Source organism: Perca fluviatilis, chromosome 8 (assembly GCF_010015445.1).
Source record: "Perca fluviatilis chromosome 8, GENO_Pfluv_1.0, whole genome shotgun sequence".
NCBI classification, from domain to species: domain Eukaryota; kingdom Metazoa; phylum Chordata; class Actinopteri; order Perciformes; family Percidae; genus Perca; species Perca fluviatilis.
In genome coordinates, this window is record NC_053119.1 from 34,729,875 (window position 1) to 34,750,547 (window position 20,673).

The window sequence follows — 20,673 nt, forward strand, 5'->3', positions numbered from 1 at the left end:
CCACTGTAACAGAGAGGTGGGATTTCATGGTCATTTTTAAGAACATTACCAACTCTTTCATGCTTCAGTTAGACCACTGTCACAGTCACTCCATAATGCAATTTTACTGTATTTTTGTATTATATTTTACTTCTTGCCTTTTGGTTGTGTAATGTACAGTCTATCAACCAAAACAGAGACACAATGAGGAGACTGAGACGATTTGGTTAATATTGCTATTTATTTTTGGAAATCATAAATGCATGTCATTAAAATGCTATTGCAATACATTTTGCACATCAGACTAAAAAGACGACGAATTGGCCAGAATGGCCTTTATCATATCAATCCCATATAAATCAATTACATATCAAAGCATGCTATTTGAATACATACTCTAGGTAGGCTAAGTGGTAAGTATACATATCAAAGCATGTCATGGAATCAAAAAGTTCTCCAAAATAAACAACAAAAAACTTTGCTTGTCCAAGCCCTATTAAAACTACTCATTAAAGTGTTTTCTGATTTGACGCTCCCATCGGCATGACAACATCATTTGTCTGTTCCTTTAAACGTTACAAATCACTGTTGGAAAATAAATCTGTTTTATGATGTTACAATTCTATGGTTAAGGTTTGATTAGATGTAGGCACTAAAACAACTTGGTCTAGTGAAGCATTATGGTTTGGGTTAAAATTTCACTAAGATTAGAGGATCTTTGTTGATGTTTCTTTGACCCATTCTATACCTCACCAACCCGGACCTCTGCTATGCAGACTTTGTCACACTAAAACATCACCTGACTGCCTCCTTTGCTCCTATAATAATTTCTACAGTCAATAGAGGGCTTTGTCACTTGTAAACGACTGATGCGGTCGTTCTTCCTGTGAGGACAGTCTCAATTCAAAAGTAAGTCTATATTTACTTAATGGAACACACAGTACATTAAAAGCTCATTGTAGCCTGTAACCTAAACAGATATAATGTAGATATGACGACTGGTATAATTGACTATGTGGGTTGTTAGATGTCATAGCTAGCATTTAGATAGTGACTACTGTGAATAGGGCAGCTGACAACATAGGAAAGAGCAAATGCCAGTCTGTGTCTGCAGACAGGCTGTCTGCAGACACAGACTGGCATTTGTGAGGCTGTGAGGCTCACTGTGTTGCCCTGAGTTGGATCATCATGCGATAAGGTTTGGGAGTCAGTGTGACCCCATAGACTGGAGTGTAGTCTGGCTCTCCTGCATCCTCAGGCCAGATGAACTTAAACTTCCTCAGCAGGGTCACCATGATGAGGAAGAGCTCCATACGAGCCAGACCCTCTCCAAGACACATACGAGGACCTGGGACATAAAAAAAGACCTCAAAGTCATCCACAATAGTTTGATTAAACCCTGTGCATGCCACTGCAGCTGTGATACGAGTTCCTTAGCAGTGTTTTTTTTATTTTTTTTTTAATGTTCTTTATACCTGCAGAGAACGGCATGAAGGCCTCTGGTTTAACAAACTCTTCCTGGTCATTGAGGAAGTTTTCAGGGTTGAATTCATTGGGGAATTTCCATTGTCCCTCCTCATTCAGCACTGAGGTCAGGTTAGGGATGATCAGTGTGCCCTGAGGAGAAAATGAAGCAAAAGAGCAAAGGACAGAAAACGTTCATACAACACAGTATGTGAGCTATTTAAATTAGCTGGATACATGTCTAAACATGATTTGCTTTAATCACTGCATGTACTTTTGTCCAAAGCAAACCCCGCCAATCGTTGCCGAAACATCACAGTAAGATAGTAAATGCCATAAACATATTCTTTCTTCTTTCCCTTCACAGTCATTCCCTAAAAGAATCAAGCAGGCCTGCTTTAAAATTTTGTCAAAACCAGCCATTTTGAACATGTAACGTTAGCTTGCTAGCTCAGAGGTTGTTCTTGTTGTTTCCTGTAGCGAAGGGATTTGGACACACAGATAGCAGTAGGGGATGAGCGTATCTTGGTAATGTACTTCCATTGATCCTAACTAGAAAATCTGTAACCAACATTGAAAGACACTAAACCTTTTTCTAACAGTAACTCAAATCAAATGAGAAATTTGCAGAAAAGTCATGTTTAACTTTGTTCCCTACAGAGGTTACCATACCTTGCCTCCACAATAAGGTACCGTGCTGATACAGTACAGTGAGGTTTCTTTCCACAACACTTCACTATAGTGTTCACTATACCATTGGTTCTTACCCTGGGAATGGAATATCCCATGAGCTCTGTGTCTTTAGTCGTACAGTGAGGGACACTGAGTGGAACAGTGTTGGCTATCCTCTGCACTTCATGGATCAAAGCCTGGATGAAGAGAGATTTAAACAACATGTTCTTATGCTTTTTGTGACTTTATGGGGCAGAAGAAAAACAATGCAGGCTCTCAGAAACTCAGCCACAAAACAGTAGACCAATAAACTTGCAATATGAGAATCTGCCAGCAATGTGCTAACAACCGGGCAATAAAGGTCATGATAAATGTGGTTCAAAAGCAGAGATTATAATTTATCTACCCCAAGGACCCCAACCTAAACAGATTATCTCACCAGATTTATTGTTAGCAGAGTTTGTGTTAAGTTCTAACAATTACACTCAGACCCATGTGAACACGTACAATAACAATAAAATTGTGAAATAAAAAATGAAATCTATGTACCTGCATGTAAGGCATGTTGTGTCTGTCATCAAAACTGGCCTGATCCTTCCCTTCCAACACCTCGTCGATCTCCTGCTGACAACGCTCTGACAGATACAGCAGAGAGATAATAATTAGAAATATAATTTAACTAATATAAATTGGCACACTTCTATAGCACTGTTACCTTACCCTCAATTAAAATATAGCCATTAAATTACCCCATCATCAATTCAACAATGAATATCACAAACTAAGAAAATTTACTCCGGGAAATACTAAGATATATACAGACACTACTCTGAGTCACAGGATGTACACTGTTGCACCATCTCTGCATCCGTGACTTAGCACCACCAAAGACTAAAAAAAGAATATTCCTTTGGAGTGGAAGTGTGGCTTTGAGAGACTGAGCCTTACAGGTGGTAAATCATCATTTTTGGAATTGCCATTGCAATGGTATTGATCTCTTCATATTACTTCACTGGCACGCAAACTATACTTACCAAAATACTCTTTCTGGGCCCAGATGGCATAGTTTAGAGTCTTAATCATGGAATCCGGTGGCAGAAAAGCAATTTACATGTGCTTGCATACCTTGTATGTGTGGGTAGGTCATAAGGTAGAGGAAACCAGTAAGCAGGGTGTTGGAGGTAGTGTCTGTCCCAGCTATGTGAAGATCTAGAGCGTACATAATCAGTTGTTCTTCTGAGAAGGAAGAACCATCATCGCCTCTCTAAAAAGAGAATGGTTGTTTTAATACAAACAGACATTAAATGCAATTATTACAATTACTGATGCACACAAAACCCTACTGTGGGGCATGAAAACTACACAGAAGATACATGCAGAACACGCATACATTTGGTTATAAGCTGATATCTTTTGACACGGCACATACACACACACACACACACACACACAAACACACACACACACACAAACACACTAGTCTATATCCTCGCATTCCACTTCCGGGATTGCTCTGGTGCTGCAGGAAATTCTGCCCGATATATGCATTTTCCGTTTCCTTCTGCTTTCTTCGTGTTGGAATTTTAAATTCGGTGGATTTATGAGGACGATTGTTGACTGCTCCTCAGATCTCTGCATGGTAAACTGAGACATCTAGCTAGACTATCCAATCTGGTCCAATCTGAGTTTTCTCTCGCACGACTATTTTGCAGTGGCTCTGTGCAGAGTTTAGCACCGCCCATGACGATTCCGATTGGTTTAAAGAAATGCCATTAAACCAACAGGTTTTCCTCCTATCCCCGAATGCTATCTGGAGTTGCAAGACTCTCCTTCAGCGCGCTTTTGAGGAGGGTCTGGCAAAGTGAGCCTACAAACACACAGACCTTATTAAGTTCATCCAGATAGCAGTCAACAAAGTCTCGGGGCTCTCCATGGACTCTTGTCTTCTTGTGCTCGTTCATCAAACCAATCACAAGATTCTGACAAGTCTGAAAAGAATTCAAGTCAACATTCATAATTTAAATAAATGCCATGTTTAATTCTCAACCCAGTATATTTTTTATTATTTTTAACATACCTCAATATTCTTAAAGACCTTAGTGAAGGGCAGCGGCAGGCCACGAATAATGGGAAAAGAGTCATACAGCTGTAAAAGAAGATAAATCATTTGTTTATTTCAATCCAAACTGTAGCCTAAATACAATATTAATGCTAGTCTCTGTGACATCAGCCATAGGTTTCTAAAGAGCCAAGATGAAGCTCAAAGTGTGTGGGTCCTGGTGGCTGTGACCATCATTGTTTTGGCAGTGCCTAACTCCCATCTAATCCAAAAATGGGGAAAGAGGTGGAGCGTGGATGGAGCTGAGACTGGCCAAATGAAGCCTATTTACTTAACTTTCGTAACAAACATTATGAGAAGCTCAAGCCACCTAGGCCAGAGTTGAATACTTCACTTGCACATCCATATATACTGTTACTAAACACTTGCACATACATATATACTTCACTTCCACATACATATATCCTGGTACTAACCACTAGCACGCATACATGCATACTTCAGTTGTGCATACATATATATTACACTTGCACATACATATATACACAAAGGTTTATTAGGAACACCCTACTAATATTGTGTTTGACCCCCTTTCGTCTTCAGAACTGCCTTCATTCTTTGTGTCATTGATTCAACAAGGTGCTGGAAGCATTCTTTAGAAATGTTGGCCCATATTGATAGGATAGCATCTTGCAGTTGATGGATGGATTTGTGGGATGCACATCCAGGGCACGAAGCTCCCATTCCACCACATCCCAAAGATGTTCTATTGGGTTGAGATCTGGTGACTGTGGGGGGAAGTCATTGTCATGTTCAAGAAACCAATTTGAAATGATTCGAGCTTTCTGACATGGTGCATTATCCTGCTGGAAGTATCCATCAGAGGATGGGTACATGGTGGTCATAAAGGGATGGACATGGTCAGAAACAATGCTCAGGTAGGCTGTGGCATTTAAATGATACCCAATTGGTACTAAGGGGCCTAAAGTGTGGCAAGAAAAAACATTCCCCACACCATTACACCACCACCAGTCTGCTCAGTTGTAACAAGGCATGACGGATCCATGTTCTTATTCTGTTTACGCCAAATTCTGACTCTACCATCTGAATGTCTCAACAGAAATCGAGACTCATCAGACCAGGCAACATTTTTACAGTCTTCAACTATCCAATTTTGGTGAGCTCGTGCAAATTGTAGCCTCATTTTCCTATTTTTAGTGGAGATGAGTGGTACCCGGTGGAGTCTTCTGCTGGCGTAGCCCATCCGCCTCAAGGTTGTGCGTGTTGTGGCTTCACAAATGCTTTGCTGCATACCTTGGTTGCAACGAGTGGTTATTTGAGTCAAAGTTGATCTTCTATCAGCTGGAATCAGTCGGCCCATTCTCCTCTGACCTCTAGCATCAACAAGGCATTTTCACCCACAGGACTGCCGCATACTGGATGTTTTTCCTTTTTTTTTTCATTCTTTCTAAACCCTAGAAATGGTTGTGCGTGAAAATCCTAGTAACTGAGGAGATTGTGAAATACTCAAACCAGCCCGTCTGGCACCAACAACCATGCCACGCTCAAAGTTTCTTAGATCACTTTTCTTTTCCCATTCACATTCAGTTTGGAGTTCAGGAGATTGTCTAGACCTGGACGACCCCTAAATGCATTGAAGCAGCTGCCATGTGATTGGCTGATTAGATAATTGCATTACCAAGAAATCTTACAGGTGTTCCTAATATCCTTTAGGTGGGTGTACTTCACTTGCACATACATGGATACTTCACTTTCTCATAAATATATACTTTGCGTGCACATACATATATACTTCACTTGCGTATACATGGCTGGACTGGGACAAAAAATTGGCCCTGGGATTTTGGGCCCAGGCGGCCCACACCCACCGTGATTGGTCAGACACATTCCCTGCAGACGGTCCTCTTAAAATATGCGTGCATTCTATTATATGAGTTGCCTATATGGGATTAGTTTTGTGACTTTAATTCCAAGCAAAACGTCTCAAGTATCAAACAAAAAACACGAACTCAAGCAAAAAAACTGTCACCTCAAAGGTAAAAGTTAAAACTTGCAAATAAAACATTTGTGTAGTTGTAAACTATTGGTCTTTTATTTGTTTGATATTATGTCCTTTTGTTTACAGTTCCCTCTGCTTCTTTCTCAATGATCAGTCTTTTGCTCTCTCCATCACGTTTGCAGTCATGCTCCCAGCTTTCTCCTTTGCGCTCCCTGAGTTTTTGCTTGCGATTCTGACACAAATATCTCGCGTGGGCGGGTCTTACAGGGGTGCGTCCCCATTGGCTAATGAGAGTTAAGGGGAAAGTTTGAGTGACAGCTCAGCCTCAGTGCAGGTAAAACAAAAACAAGTGAGGGGGAGGGGGGGGCAAAAAACACCACAACCAAATCCCTAAAAAAAAAAAAAAAAATAATTAATTTAAAAAAATAAATATTATTAATTTATTTTTAATTAAATAAAGTGTTTTTTTTTTTTTTTTTTGTTTTTTTGAAGGAAAAAAAAAGAAAAAAAAAAAATTAATTTGTTAGTAAAAAAAAATAAGAAAAAAACAACTAAAAAATTATTAAAAAATAAAAACCAACGGCTACCTTACATTGAGCTAATAATTTACCATGGGACTCATGTATTCTTTGTGAGGGCCTTACTCAATGGAGCTGTATTAATTATCGTCTTCTCTCTATAGAGACCTGCAGGACCCGAGCAGAGCTACGATGCTCTCCCAGGTAACCTAAAGGTTAGTAACGTAGCTATATTATGGTCTATTAGGAAAAATTATTATCCAGCTAACTACTAATTGTTGTGGTTGCTATTGGCCTGATAATACACAATGCTAGGGTATTGGTTAAGTTGTACAATGTAGAAGCTGTGAATGTAATGTATTATATCTAGAGGTTGACACATACTGTACAGTACAAATGCAGTGTTAGCACTGCTTAACTGGTTCATCTTTATAGTTTTGTGCTCATCTGTACTTTCCTAGTTATGACAAAGACTGGCTATTCTAACTCTAATTACATGTCTTCTGTTGCATTTGCAAGCAGGTCAGCATAAGGAAAATGTTCATAGTGTTTTTAAAGCCTACACATTTGCTAATGGCTACTTAAAAGCAAGTTATTTTAATTGTAAATCACACAACCTTGGAAGCCTCAGTTATCAGTAAGAACTTTGTTACCATTTGATTTGTGTAAGAAATTTTGTTATAATTTTCTATCACAGCTCACATCAGGCAGCAGGCAGACCAACCAGGAGGACGTGGAGCAGCAGAGGGAGAGGAGCCTTTAGTCTCTCTGTGGAGGAAACACTGTGTGCGAAGGCTTCAAACAGCCAGGGTATAGACCAATAGTGTATGTATTGATCATATTTTGCTCAGATACTCAATTAACACTTACAATAACCTTTTTCTTAAGTTTTCATTGGTGTACTTGTAGTTTCTTAGTCCATTGTATGTCAATATATATCCTACTACAGTATACTGTCCTGTAATTTAATTTGTGTTTATATTGTCTTACTGTAATTATATTTTAAAATGCACATAATATATAAAAAAAAAATTTACATTCACCCTTGTCTGTTTGGTTCATTATATAAAACAGGAAATAAGGTTGAGACTATTATAATGCTTTATTTTTAGTCCAATATAAAACTTCACATACATAATGGATATTTGAACATATTTAGCTGGGGCTCCGGTGGTAGAAGAAGCTGGAACTCAGTGTCAGTCATTATTTGCAGTACATCACAGGTCAGGGTCAGTTTTTCATCACCAACAATACACAAACATACTGAGTAATTGGGTTATGTATATATTTCACATATTCAGTTTCACCTAAGGCAAGCTGTATTTCTCTGCTGACTTGTGTCTGCAACAACACTTCTGAGGGTGGTGCAGGAATATCACACAACTCCTGGACGCCTGGGATCATCTGGTCTCCTGGGCTCACTGATGGCCCACCGCTCCAGTCTGGACGACAGCCTTTTCTGCAGGACAGTTCTCTGAAGGGCTGGGATGTGGCTGTAGTCCTTCACTTCCTTGACTTCTTATTGTAAAGCTTGAAGTACCTTATTGGATGATAAAAAAGTGTTTGAAATTAGCTCAATAATAAATAATTGTAATAAAGCCTGCACTCTAGAAACATTTTTCTAGCTTTCTGAACACTACTGGAACACTTATTTCTGGAATATTATTGATCACACTTTCTAGATTCCTACCTCCACGTTGACTACATCTGTAAAGTAAGATATGGCCAGCCACCAGGACACATGCACATCACATCAAACCATAAGGATCACTAAGCAAAGTATTTGTCAAGGGCCTGGTGTGTTAGTTAAAGTACATAGTTTGGACAGTAGTAACACTATGCATTAATTCTAAATATTGTTGACATTTACAGCTTAAAAATACAAAAAATGGCCCGTTATCCGCCATCTTAAGGTAGTGCAAAGAAAGAACAGTGTGTACAGATGGAACATTATCTAATGTATGTGTCGAACCCTATATATATTACATTCACAGCTTCTACATTGTACAACTTAACCAATACCCTAGCATTGTGTATTATCAGGCCAATAGCAACCACAACAATTAGTAGTTAGCTGGATAATAATTTTTCCTAATAGACCATAATATAGCTACGTTACTAACCTTTAGGTTACCTGGGAGAGCATCGTAGCTCTGCTCGGGTCCTGCAGGTCTCTACAGAGAGAAGACGATAATTAATACAGCTCCATTGAGTAAGGCCTCATGAAGAATACATGATTCCCATGGTAAATTATTAGCTCAGTAAGGTAGCCGGTGGCTTTTAGATAATGTTTGCAGTATAGCTAACGTTAAATGCTAACTTAAAAAAGCTTTGCTAGCTAGCTAGCTAGTAACTTAATACAACAAAACAACAAATGTCTAGTAACCATGCTTGCAACGTAGATCACAGATAATATATATATTAATAATACTTACTTTATTAATCTTGTAGGAATCCCCTGTGGAGTGGCTTGTGTGTCCTTCAGACCAGACTCTGAGTCTCTAACGTTAGTTTACCTGCACTGAGGCTGAGCTGTCACTCAAACTTTCTCCTTAACACTCATTAGCCAATGGGGACGCACCCCTGTAAGACCCGCCCACGCGAGATGTTTGTGTCAGAATCGCAAGCAAAAACTCAGGGAGCGCAAAGGAGAAAGCTGGGAGCATGACTGCAAACGTGATGGAGAGAGCAAAAGACTGATCATTGAGAAAGAAGCAGAGGGAACTGTAAACAAAAGGACATAATATCAAACAAATAAAAGACCAATAGTTTACAACTACACAAATGTTTTATTTGCAAGTTTTAAGTTTTACCTTTGAGGTGACAATTTTTTTGCTTGAGTTCGTGTTTTTTGTTTGATACTTGAGAAGTTTTGCTTGGAATTAAAGTCACAAAACTAATCCCATATGCCTAGTGTTCAGCGTTTTGTGCGTGATCGTCTTGGATCCTTCAAGAGGGGTCTCAAGACTTATCTGTTGATCTTACACTTAAAAGATTTATGATTTGTATATTTATGGTATTTTATTATTTTTTATTATTGATATTTGATATTGTATTGCCATTGTTGTTATCATTACTATTTTGCTTAATATTGTCTTAGCAACTTTAAAAACAGTACTGTTAATTTTAACTATTGTAAGATTCATATTTTGTCACTTTGGACATAAGTGTCTGCTAAATACTATAACCATAACTATAACCCTTCCCAAAATCTACAATAAAGCTGAGAGTAGTATATGCCCTGGAAAAGAGCACCAATACAAGAGAAGCTACTTAAGCCATTCAAGGAACACTGATGCTTGTATCAACACTGATTTTATAGATCACACAGACTTTTCAGCTACCCAACAGGCTCCGCTAGCATTTTCAATGTAAGGTTAAGTACTTAGGTTACCTGACAGCCACTAACTTTAATGTTACAGCCAAACTGCTTGTTATCGTTATGACGTGACACACATGCACATGCACGCGCGCGCACACACACACACACACACACACACACACACACACACACATAAACACACACACACACACACACACACACAGCTTCCCTCCCTTCCTGAGAGTCCCTGTTAATTTGCCCACTCCTTACCACGTCGTCATCTACTCTCTCTTCCATCTTTTCCTCAATCGCTCCCATGGCCCTGTCATGGTCACTCGCCTCCTCCTCGGCTTCTTCCCTGTCATGATGCTGTTTCTGCATGCATTCTTCACTTGCACATACTTCACTTGCACATACTGTACATGGGTACTTCAATTGCGCATACGTATATTCTTCACTTGAACTCACATACTGTATGTTCATACTCATGCACATATACATACAAACTCACACATTGTTATGCATGCATGTAGCCTGGTCCTACCAGACTCTCGTACATTTAATTTGTACAGAGAGTCTGGCCTCTCTCCATTGACAAGTGTTAACTTCCTTGAAGGCGCTACTCTGTTGAAGTTTAAAACTATTGGATCTGACCAGAGCCACTCTGGATCTGCCATAACTAGGGCTGAAACGATTCCTCGAATAACTCGAATAATTCGATTACAAAAAATGCTCAAAGCAAAATTCTTTGCCTTGAAGCTTGGTTAAATCAATGTAATTAAGGTTGTACGGCTCACTGTGTTTCCGCACGGAGGATTATTACTAGCGCACAAGAGGTTTGCGCTTCTGCGGACACAACACAAGCACAGACAGTATAAGTGTAGAATTTATGTGACAATTTGTTGTATTAGTCCGTAAAATCGTCATATGGTGTGACATGAAAATAATTGAATATAAACTGAAAATGGATTATACCTTTCTTAAGTTACTCACTTTATCAAAGTCATTTATCATTAACTAAACTGTGATCCATTTTAGTTTTGTGAAAATTAATTAAATTTCTGTATTATTTTCTAAAACATTGCTCACTGTGAGACCTATGCCATCGGTCTTTCAACATATTTTCTATTTATTGTGACAAACCTTGCTATAAAATTATAAAAATATTTGTGACTCTTCCTGACACGAACACACGCGCCATAATAAAGCCGGTAAGTAAGCTATCTTTCAACTCAGGACAGCGCCACGTAACCGCGATCACCTTCCTGGGAAATTAAGAATCAATGCCACCGACATAACCAATCACACTATGACAGATGCTCCATTTAGCACCAACTGCAATGTTTAATTTTAAATGAATGTAAAAATGAACTGGCAGTCTGGCACACGTGGGTGCTTATTATTTTCGTATCGGCGCCTAGGTATGCAGGTGAGGTATATATGTATGCGAAAGTGAAGTATTTATGTACAGTGCCTTGCGAAAGTATTTGGCCCCCTTGAACTTTTCGACCTTTTGCCACATTTCAGGCCTCAAACATAAAGATATAAAACTGTAATTTTTTGTGAAGAATCAACAACAAGTGGGACACAATCATGAAGTGGAACGAAATTTATTGGATATTTCAAACCTTTTAAACAAATAAAAAACTGAAATATTGGGCGTGCAAAATTATTCAGCCCCCTTAAGTTAATACTTTGTAGCGCCACCTTTTGCTGCGATTACAGCTGTAAGTCGCTAGGGGTATGTCTCTATCAGTTTTGCACATCGAGAACACGACATTTTTGCCCATTCCTCCTTGCAAAACAGCTCGAGCTCAGTGAGGTTGGATGGAGAGCGTTTGTGAACAGCAGTTTTCAGTTCTTTCCACAGATTCTCGATTGGATTCAGGTCTGGACTTTGACTTGGCCATTCTAACACCTGGATATGTTTATTTGTGAACCATTCCATTGTAGATTTTGCTTTATGTTTTGGATCATTGTCTTGTTGGAAGACAAATCTCCGTCCCAGTCTCAGGTCTTTTGGAGACTCCATCAGGTTTTCTTCCAGAATGGTCCTGTATTTGGCTCCATCCATCTTCCCATCAATTTTAACCATCTTCCCTGTCCCTGCTGAAGAAAAGCAGGCCCAAACCATGATGCTGCCACCACCATGTTTGACAGTGGGGATGGTGTGTTCAGGGTGATGAGCTGTGTTGCTTTTCCGCCAAACATAACGTTTTGCATTGTTGCCAAAAGTTCGATTTTGGTTTCATCTGACCACAGCACCTTCTTCCACATGTTTGGTGTGTCTCCCAGGTGGCTTTTGGCAAACTTTAAACGACACTTTTTATGGATATCTTTAAGAAATGGCTTTCTTCTTGCCACTCTTCCATAAAGGCCAGATTTGTGCAGTATACGACTGATTGTTGTCCTATGGACAGAGTCTCCCACCTCAGCTGTAGATCTCTGCAGTTCATCCAGAGTGATCATGGGCCTCTTGGCTGCATCTCTGATCAGTCTTCTCATTGTATGAGCTGAAAGTTTAGAGGACGGCCGGGTCTTCGTAGATTTGTAGTGGTCTGATACTCCTTCCATTTCAATATTATCGCTTGCACAGTGCTCCTTGGGATGTTTAAAGCTTGGGAAATCTTTTTGTATCCACATCCGGCTTTAATCTTCTCCACAACAGTATCTCGGACCTGCCTGGTGTGTTCCTTGTTCTTCATGATGCTCTCTGCGCTTTACACGGACCTCTGAGACTATCACAGAGCAGGTGCATTTATACGGAGACTTGATTACACACAGCTGGATTCTATTTATCATCATTAGTCATTTAGGTCAACATTGGATCATTCAGAGATCCTCACTGAACTTCTGGAGAGAGTTTGCTGCACTGAAAGTAAAGGGGCTGAATAATTTTGCACGCCCACTTTTTCAGTTTTTTATTTGTTAAAAAAGTTTGAAATAGCCAATGAATTTCGTTCCTCTTCATAATTGGGACCCACTTGTTGTTGATTCTTCACAAAAAATTACAGTTTTATATCTTTATGTTTGAGGCCTGAAATGTGGCAAAAGGTCGAAACGTTCAAGGGGGCCGAATACTTTCGCAAGGCACTGTATGTGCAAGTGAAGTATATATGAAAGTGCAAGTGAAGTATGTATGTATATGCAAGACTTTAGTACCAGTATATATGCATGTGCAAGTGAAGTATATATGTATGTGCAAGTAAATTAATTTTGGGGTAGGCGACTTCTCATTCTCTCTTTCCTCAAGCCTAAATACCTGCTGCATTCACAGAGTATGAATGAACAGATGGATGGATGGACAATCCACAGTTAGGATTCAGATGCAAAGTTTATTCTGACATCGTATTCATGCTGAATAGTAGGGCAGTGCAGGATGTAATGCACACTCAAATCTTTCAACTTGAGTGAGACATTTATCTAATGTTGTGTTTTGCGAAAGCCTGTCTGGCCAGCTTTTAAAGTAGACCTATTGTATACTGTTTTCAGATACATACTTGTATATTGTGATTCTACTAGAACATGTTTACATGCTTTAATGTTCAAAAAACACTTTTTTTTCTTATACTGCCCATGGCTGCTGCTCCTCTTTAATGTGCTATGAAACCGTTTTATAGCTCCCTGCAGAGATGGCAAAAGTACTCACTTCCCGTACTTAAGTAGAAGTACAGATACTTGTGTTAAAAAATACTCTGGTAAAAGTAGAAGTACTGATTTAACTTCTTTACTTAAGTAAAAGTAACAAAGTACAGGCTTTGAAATGTACTTAAAGTATAAAAGTAAAAGTAGCCTTGCAATGACAACCACTTTTTATGCAAAGCTACCTGGACCACACACGTTACTAGAGTGCAAGATGAGAAACTTCAGTGGACATAAAAACAGGCTCTTTATATGCCATTGTCTACATTTTAAATGGATGTCTGCCAAACATCACATATATGATTATTGTGACAGAGACTGGGACTCCAGCTTAATAAGATTCTGACTGAGTAGCAAGATATGAATTCAATTGTGATTCTGTGAGAATTCACAGATCCAGTTTCTCTTTTTTAATCGTCCCCTTAACATTTAAAGGAATCTACATGTATGTGTGTGTGCTCAAATATAGAAAGAAAAATAAAGGATACAATATGAATTACTAAACATAGATTAATTAAGAAGTTCCCCATACTTTTAGAGTTACACAGCACATTGGCCAGGAGTCATACTTGACGCCTCCTAGCCTATCTCAAACATCTCTCTCAGATAAGGCCAGGGATGATTGGGAATGTCTTGCTGCTTGTCTGCCTAATCTCTGGGATCTCTGTTTTCTTCATTTTTACCTATGTCGCCGTCCATACTACTAGTGCTAACGTTACCGCCAGTATATTCCCATCCAATTAGATTGAATTCGGTATTGATCACGTGAAAAATAATAACGGTAACTCCAGTGAAATTATTTGAAACTTGTTAGTGAGGACTAGATTAGGACCGTATTTAAAGCTGATGCTGGTTTCAAACTTCGCCCCCCCCCCCAGGTGTGTCTGTAAAACACGGACAGAGACAACTTCTCTCTTTTGATGCTTTACAAGCAACGTGAAACCTAGCTAACAGGTGAAGAACACAAACAACTAAATCACTAGCTAACCTACTTTAACTGTGCAGGAACTATAGACCAATACAACAACAGGCTTAAATGAACTGACAACATAAGTTATACGACTTACAGTTCTCAAGGACGTACACACACCATCTCAACTGATTATCCTCCGGACAGCAGTCTCTCTTTCTTTTTCTCACTTTTTTCTGTGTAGGCGCGCGCGCCCGCCCGCGGTGTCGAGGCGCCTGTCCGAGCTATTCTCCGACATTCTGCTATGTACAAAACTAAAGTAACGAGCCAATTTTTAAAATGTAAGGAGTAGAAAGTACCGATATTCGTGTTAAAATGTAAGGAGTAAAAGTAAAAAGTCGCCACAAAAAAAAATAGTAAAGTAAAGTAGAAATATCCGAAAAATCTACTTAAGTACAGTAACGAAGTATTTGTACTTCGTTACTTCCCATCTCTGGCTCCCTGTGACTGCTCTTTTCAACTCAGCAATAACTTGCTAATACAGTTTGGATGTGAAATTTTTAACAATGAAAGGGCCCACCTGAAAGAAGAAGAGGACTCTGGGTGCTGTATACAGACTCAGATTTTTTTTATTTGCACATTGCGTAAGCCTATATCATGGGTACGATTCAGCCAAGGTATTTAAACGTGCCAGAGAGAAAGCGTATTTGGGATTTGAATATTCCAGTCTGTCAGTGCTGTTAGTGTTTCCAAAACAAACCATCAGACTTAAAAAAAAGATGCCATGATTTGAAGCGGAGGACACACCTAATTAATGAGCTTCATTACCACTAACTCTCTGAAGACGCCAATAATTTCCCTCTAACTGTGTGTGGGTATTAGTGCTAATCTTTATGAGTTGAACTGTTTTTGCGATGAGGCTCATTTGCATAGAAAGGGGCTAATTTTGCGCCAAATGTATGCAAATTACCTAGGGTGCATGTTAAACTTTGCAGGTGCTTTGGGAATTACACCGTGTCTTTTTGTGTTATTTGTGCAGGTTTAGCTGTAAAAGAGTGCAATCTTTTGGGGAATTTGAACATTATACTTGTTAATATTTCTGAGCCAGGTTTGAAGGCAGAAACATGCTTTCACTCACCACAGTCCATGGTCCATTGATTATCTTGGTCATCTCAGTAAAGCATTGAACAATCACTTTGATGAACTCATCATCATACTCGTAGCGTGTACCAAACAGAACCTGGCAGATGATGTTGGAGGCCGCTCTATGAAATATAACTTGAGGATTCAAGGTATTGCCTGTAAAAGACGATGTTGACATAAATTATGACACAGCATTGTGCAAGAACACAAAATAACATTAAAGGGGTGGTTCAGAATTTTGGACATAGGACATAACTTGGCATTTCCAAGTTAGCCAGTGTGTTATTTAACAGTGGAGACAGTTTTCAACACTTTTCATCCAGTCCTTCTAGTTGCAAGTCAACAGTATCTGCTAGCCTGCCACTAAAAACTGTCTTACCCACTTCACAGTACACCCAAGTCAAATAAATTATAACGCCAGACTATCGATGTAAATGTCTGTGTTGATAGAATAATGTTAGAAATAAAACTACCCTTGCATCTCAATGATCGCATTACATTTTGAGGGACTACTTTCTCAGCAGCGGTGGAATTTTACTTTGCTCCGGTTAGTGGTACTGCGCCGAAAAAGTAAACATAGAATCGCAGTCTAGTCGGGACACCTAGTAGTAGCCTAGTGCAGTGGTATTGAAGCATTAGATTGGAAACTAAGGACTAGGCAACATGGTGATTCAGTGTGCATTTACAAATTGTAAAAATAAACCAAACAATGGGCACCACTAAGTTTCCACAAATTTCCATTGGGAGATCCAGAAAGGAACCAACTGTGGCTTCTTGGTGCTGGCTTGGACATCAAGGCGGAGACTCTACTCAAGTGGCAAATGTGTAGTGATCATTTTAAAACAGACAACTTTGAAAAACCTTGCAATCTAAAGGACCACAAGTTACTGACAACGAATGTGGTTCCATCTGTCTTTCCAGATGCACCAACAGCTATTGATGACCAGGTAATAACTTTTTGGTAGGCTACTCTAGCCCCTTTCATTACGTTAGCCTAACTGCTAATGATAGATTGAGACTGACAACGTTAGTGGAGATAATGTTACAGTTCAATGCATTGTGAAGAGTGACAACGTTAGCTGACGGTATAGCTACACTCTTGGTAGATACCTGGCTGGGCTAACCGCTAACTTTATGTAATTGCTGACAGAAAAGTCAAGTAAGCTCGGACAGTTTACATGCAAATTGCAGCGGCAGGTAAATAAACTTGTGTGATTGTCAGGGAAACCGGCTTTCTGAGTAGCCTAGGTAATATCACTCCGCCGCTGCCGTAGCCTGTGCTACCAACTACAGGGAACAAAGTATAACTATTGCAATGCGATGCAAGGGTAGTTTTATTTTTAACATTATTCTATCAACAGACATTTACATCGATAGTCTGCCGTTATAATTTATTTCCCCCGGGTGTACTGTGGAGGGGGTAAGACTGTTTTTAGTGGCAGGCTAGCAGATACTGCTGACTTACGCTAGCCTAGCACCAGCGAACTCTGCAACTGGAAGGACTGGATGAAAAGTGTTGAAAAAATAAATAACACACTGGCGAACTTGGAAATGAGGTCCTATGTTCAAAACTGTGAACCACCCCTTTAAACATAGCACAATGCAAAATTAATTCACATTAATGAAAATTCATAAGCAAAATCCACCTTGTAATATTATCAATGATAAGAGTATTTGTGCTGCTCAGAAAACCCTCCCATCCATATTAGGATTGTGCGGACCCTCAGATCACATACCAATACTCTTTTCCAGTGTATCAATAGTGTATTGTATCTCTGTCCGAATCCTCTCCTCCATGGAATGTTTCCCCAGACCAAAGTTCCTCAAGGTCGCCAGAGCAAAGCGACGATGGTCCCTCCAACTAGAGCCATAATCTGCCAAAACCACTCCTACAACAGGTGTAATGACACAATGAGTATACAGTATAATCATGGTTGCATGTCGTTAATTATACTAGTAATAATAATAATAATACATTTTATTTATGGGTGCCTTTCTTGATACTCAAGACACCTTACATCAGGGGCGGGGCTAGAAGGAGGGCATGAGGTGGCACCAGACCCCCCTGAAATATAATTGGCTAATAGAGTAGTGAAGAGAAGACTTCTACAAAGACACACTAGGCAACATGTGACCTGTAATTTCTGTTTCTCCCTTTCACCATTTCCCAGGATTTCATTTAGTGTGATATGATGGCAATAAAAACTTAAACTGCACAACCAGATGTTGTAGCAAGATATATAGGAATCATGGTACTTGACTCATCCCTACATACAGTACACGCATAGAAAGAGATATTTCTGACATACAGTATGCACTATACGTTTTTTTTAATTAGTTAAGATTAATAAAACATTCTCTGACCTAGGACATATCATGTCTGTTCTACCTTTCCTTTGGGCAGCGTCATTAACAAACATGTCTTGGGGTCGTCCAGCAAAATCAGTGCCCTTGGTCACCATAGCCTCCTTCATGGCCTTCATCCCATTGATGATTACAGCTGGTCTGGTACCAAGGAACAGACTGTAGACATTTCCATAAGACTTCTTCAGCTGGGAAAGAACAAGATAACATGTCAGTGTTAAAAATGCATATATATCATATAACTTCAGATGGATATTACTCTTTGAAAGGGCAATTTACTAAAACACACAAAAAACATATTTGCCCACTACGTTTTTTATCATCTGAAAATGCAATTTAAAAGCCAGCAAATGAGAACACATGAATTGAGATACAGTTGCACAACTCTCCCCACACAAATTTGCAATAATTTTGCTACAATAATGACCCCATACCTGTACCACTGTACCACCAGCTATAGTCCAAGTGCACAAGCAGTCAACTCTGTACAGACAACCTGTTGTGAGTAACCTTTACACTTAGAAGCATACTGTATTGTGCAAAGATTTAAGTGGCTTTCATACTTGTTTTTTATTTTACACTTACAGCAGCCAATAGGTTTCATTCATAGTCTAGAAGTGCAGTGTGGTCCAGCAAATGTTGAAACTATTACTATTAGGAAAACACAGTGGCCACAAGTGTAAGTATTGCACCATTGTAGACACATTTTAGGTAGCTACTATAGTTTAGTAGTAATTACATCAATGCCATAACAATTTCAGGCACTGGAAGAGCAAACTATTAATTTCAATGTTTTTTCTTACCCTCTCAAAGTCCTTCAGGGGGTTCTCTAGGCTCAGGTGCAAAATGTTCCCTAGTATCGGCAGAATTGGGGGTCCTGGGGGAAAGTTCTTGGGCCTCCGGGATTTGAGTAGAAGGACGAGGAAGAGAAAGAAGAGCAATATCAGGAAGATTGAGGCAAACATGTTGATGGACTGGTCTGAACTGAAGAGGCAAGCTAATTGACTTGCTTTCAAAGTGTATCTCAGCTCTTAGTCCTGCCCCTTCTAGTTGTGGACTTTGCTCCCCAATATTAATACAGGGGAGAAAAGTAAATAAGCAAAGGTGAATAGTAACATCAGGCAGACATCAAAGAATTAGTGGCTATAAAGCCCAACTTTATAGCCATAGTCTGTTACAGTGTTGAAGATGACAGGAATTTCACTTTACCCTGGCGTTATATTAGTGCCAAATGTCGAGAGCTCAGTGAAACATCTTCACAAGCAAATAATATTAATTCACACATGCAGACACAGCAGGGAGCGAGGAAAAAGGAAGGATGGACCTTGGTCTTGACCATAGAAAGCCAGAGAAAAAGAGGCCTTGACGAAGACAAGAGGAGGACGGTTTATGAGGTAAGTCGCTGTTGGCTAAAGCTAAAGCTGGTCATATCTGCGGAAAAAACACTACCTTGTGTCAATTTGTGTCAAAGTGTATATTTAGGAGATATGTTAGTGCAGGTGACAACAATTTTATGTTTTTAGCATGTTAACGTGTATTGTTATGTTAATGTTAGTTGGCAGTCAATAACGTTAGTTAAAATTAACGTTAGTGTTTGAATAACTACCATTCACGTTACCGTTAGCTCCCTTTGTCTTGCAGTTAACGTTATGTTATAAAGTTTTTAGCTGCAGCATTTTTAGGCTAATGTGAATTGTCTATGCCTATTGTACTTTATGAAACAGTCTTAGCATAGTTAATTAACTAACGTCACTTGTATTAAGTAATGTTATTCAGCTGGCAGTCGGCCTTACAACCAAAGCCAGTTAACGGAAAGCCTTTCCACTCCCTATTCAGCCCCATTGTACCGAATTAGGTTGCAGTTCCACCAGAGTTCCACTGGGGGTGATCGCACGCAAGTGCAAAATGAATGGGACTCTATGGAACTAGATCGCCTGATTGTCATTGAGAAATCTCAGATTTGATTGTTGTTTTTGCAAGTTCAACATGGATTATAGGTCGAAAGTTGAATGAACGAGTACTAATGTCCTTTCGATTTCTTACAGGTTGAGTCGTTGTTGCCCATAACACGCTAGCATTCTGCTAATGAATGCTGATTGGTCAGTGAAGGACTGATTACGACCAGAGATCCCACTTGATGGCATCTGAAGCGGAGCCAGAATGTCAGAGTGAATATTTTGGCGTGGTCTTTAAAACATTAGCAAACCTCTTTCTAGCATATGTATTGACAGGGAGAGCCTTACCTGTCAGCTGTGTTGTCGATGCCTCGAGAGAAAAACGGAAGTGACTCAGAGCTTGCCGTAAACCAGTATCTTGGCCGTACGATGTGTATGACGTCATTGACATTTTAAAAGGCTTTTTAGAACAAAAAAGCCACTTTAAAAACATCTAACACCCAGCAGTGTGTATTTTCTTTGCCTCCCCTTTCGAATGCAACATTCAAATTACTTGACAAAAAATTATATCCTGAGAAAAGGGGATTTTGAGGGGTATAGCTCCATAGAGTCCCATTCATTCTGCACTCGCCTCTGAGCGCCCCCTATATGGAACAAGAGTGGAACTGCAACCAGTTCAGAAGCC

General features: G+C 39.5%; 1 protein-coding gene across 2 annotated transcripts; it reads right to left on the bottom strand.

The window, feature by feature from the left end:
- Nucleotides 1-207: 207 nt before the first annotated feature.
- LOC120563671 (cytochrome P450 2F2-like) lies at nucleotides 208-19,101 on the bottom strand. Of its 2 annotated transcripts, XM_039808018.1 has the most exons (12): nucleotides 18,897-19,101; nucleotides 18,119-18,281; nucleotides 17,466-17,618; nucleotides 15,725-15,885; nucleotides 4,193-4,261; nucleotides 3,999-4,103; nucleotides 3,241-3,379; nucleotides 2,665-2,750; nucleotides 2,211-2,312; nucleotides 1,455-1,596; nucleotides 1,136-1,327; nucleotides 208-1,086 (listed from the first exon to the last, which is right to left on the bottom strand). In XM_039808018.1, exons 1-11 carry the CDS (start codon nucleotides 19,056-19,058, stop codon nucleotides 1,140-1,142), a joined length of 1,470 nt encoding a protein of 489 aa, XP_039663952.1. In that variant the 5' UTR covers nucleotides 19,059-19,101; the 3' UTR covers nucleotides 208-1,086; nucleotides 1,136-1,139. The 2 variants fall into 2 exon arrangements, with proteins under 2 accessions (XP_039663952.1, XP_039663951.1); XM_039808017.1 differs by having other exon boundaries at nucleotides 208-1,327.
- Between the last annotated feature and the right edge of the window lie 1,572 nt (nucleotides 19,102-20,673).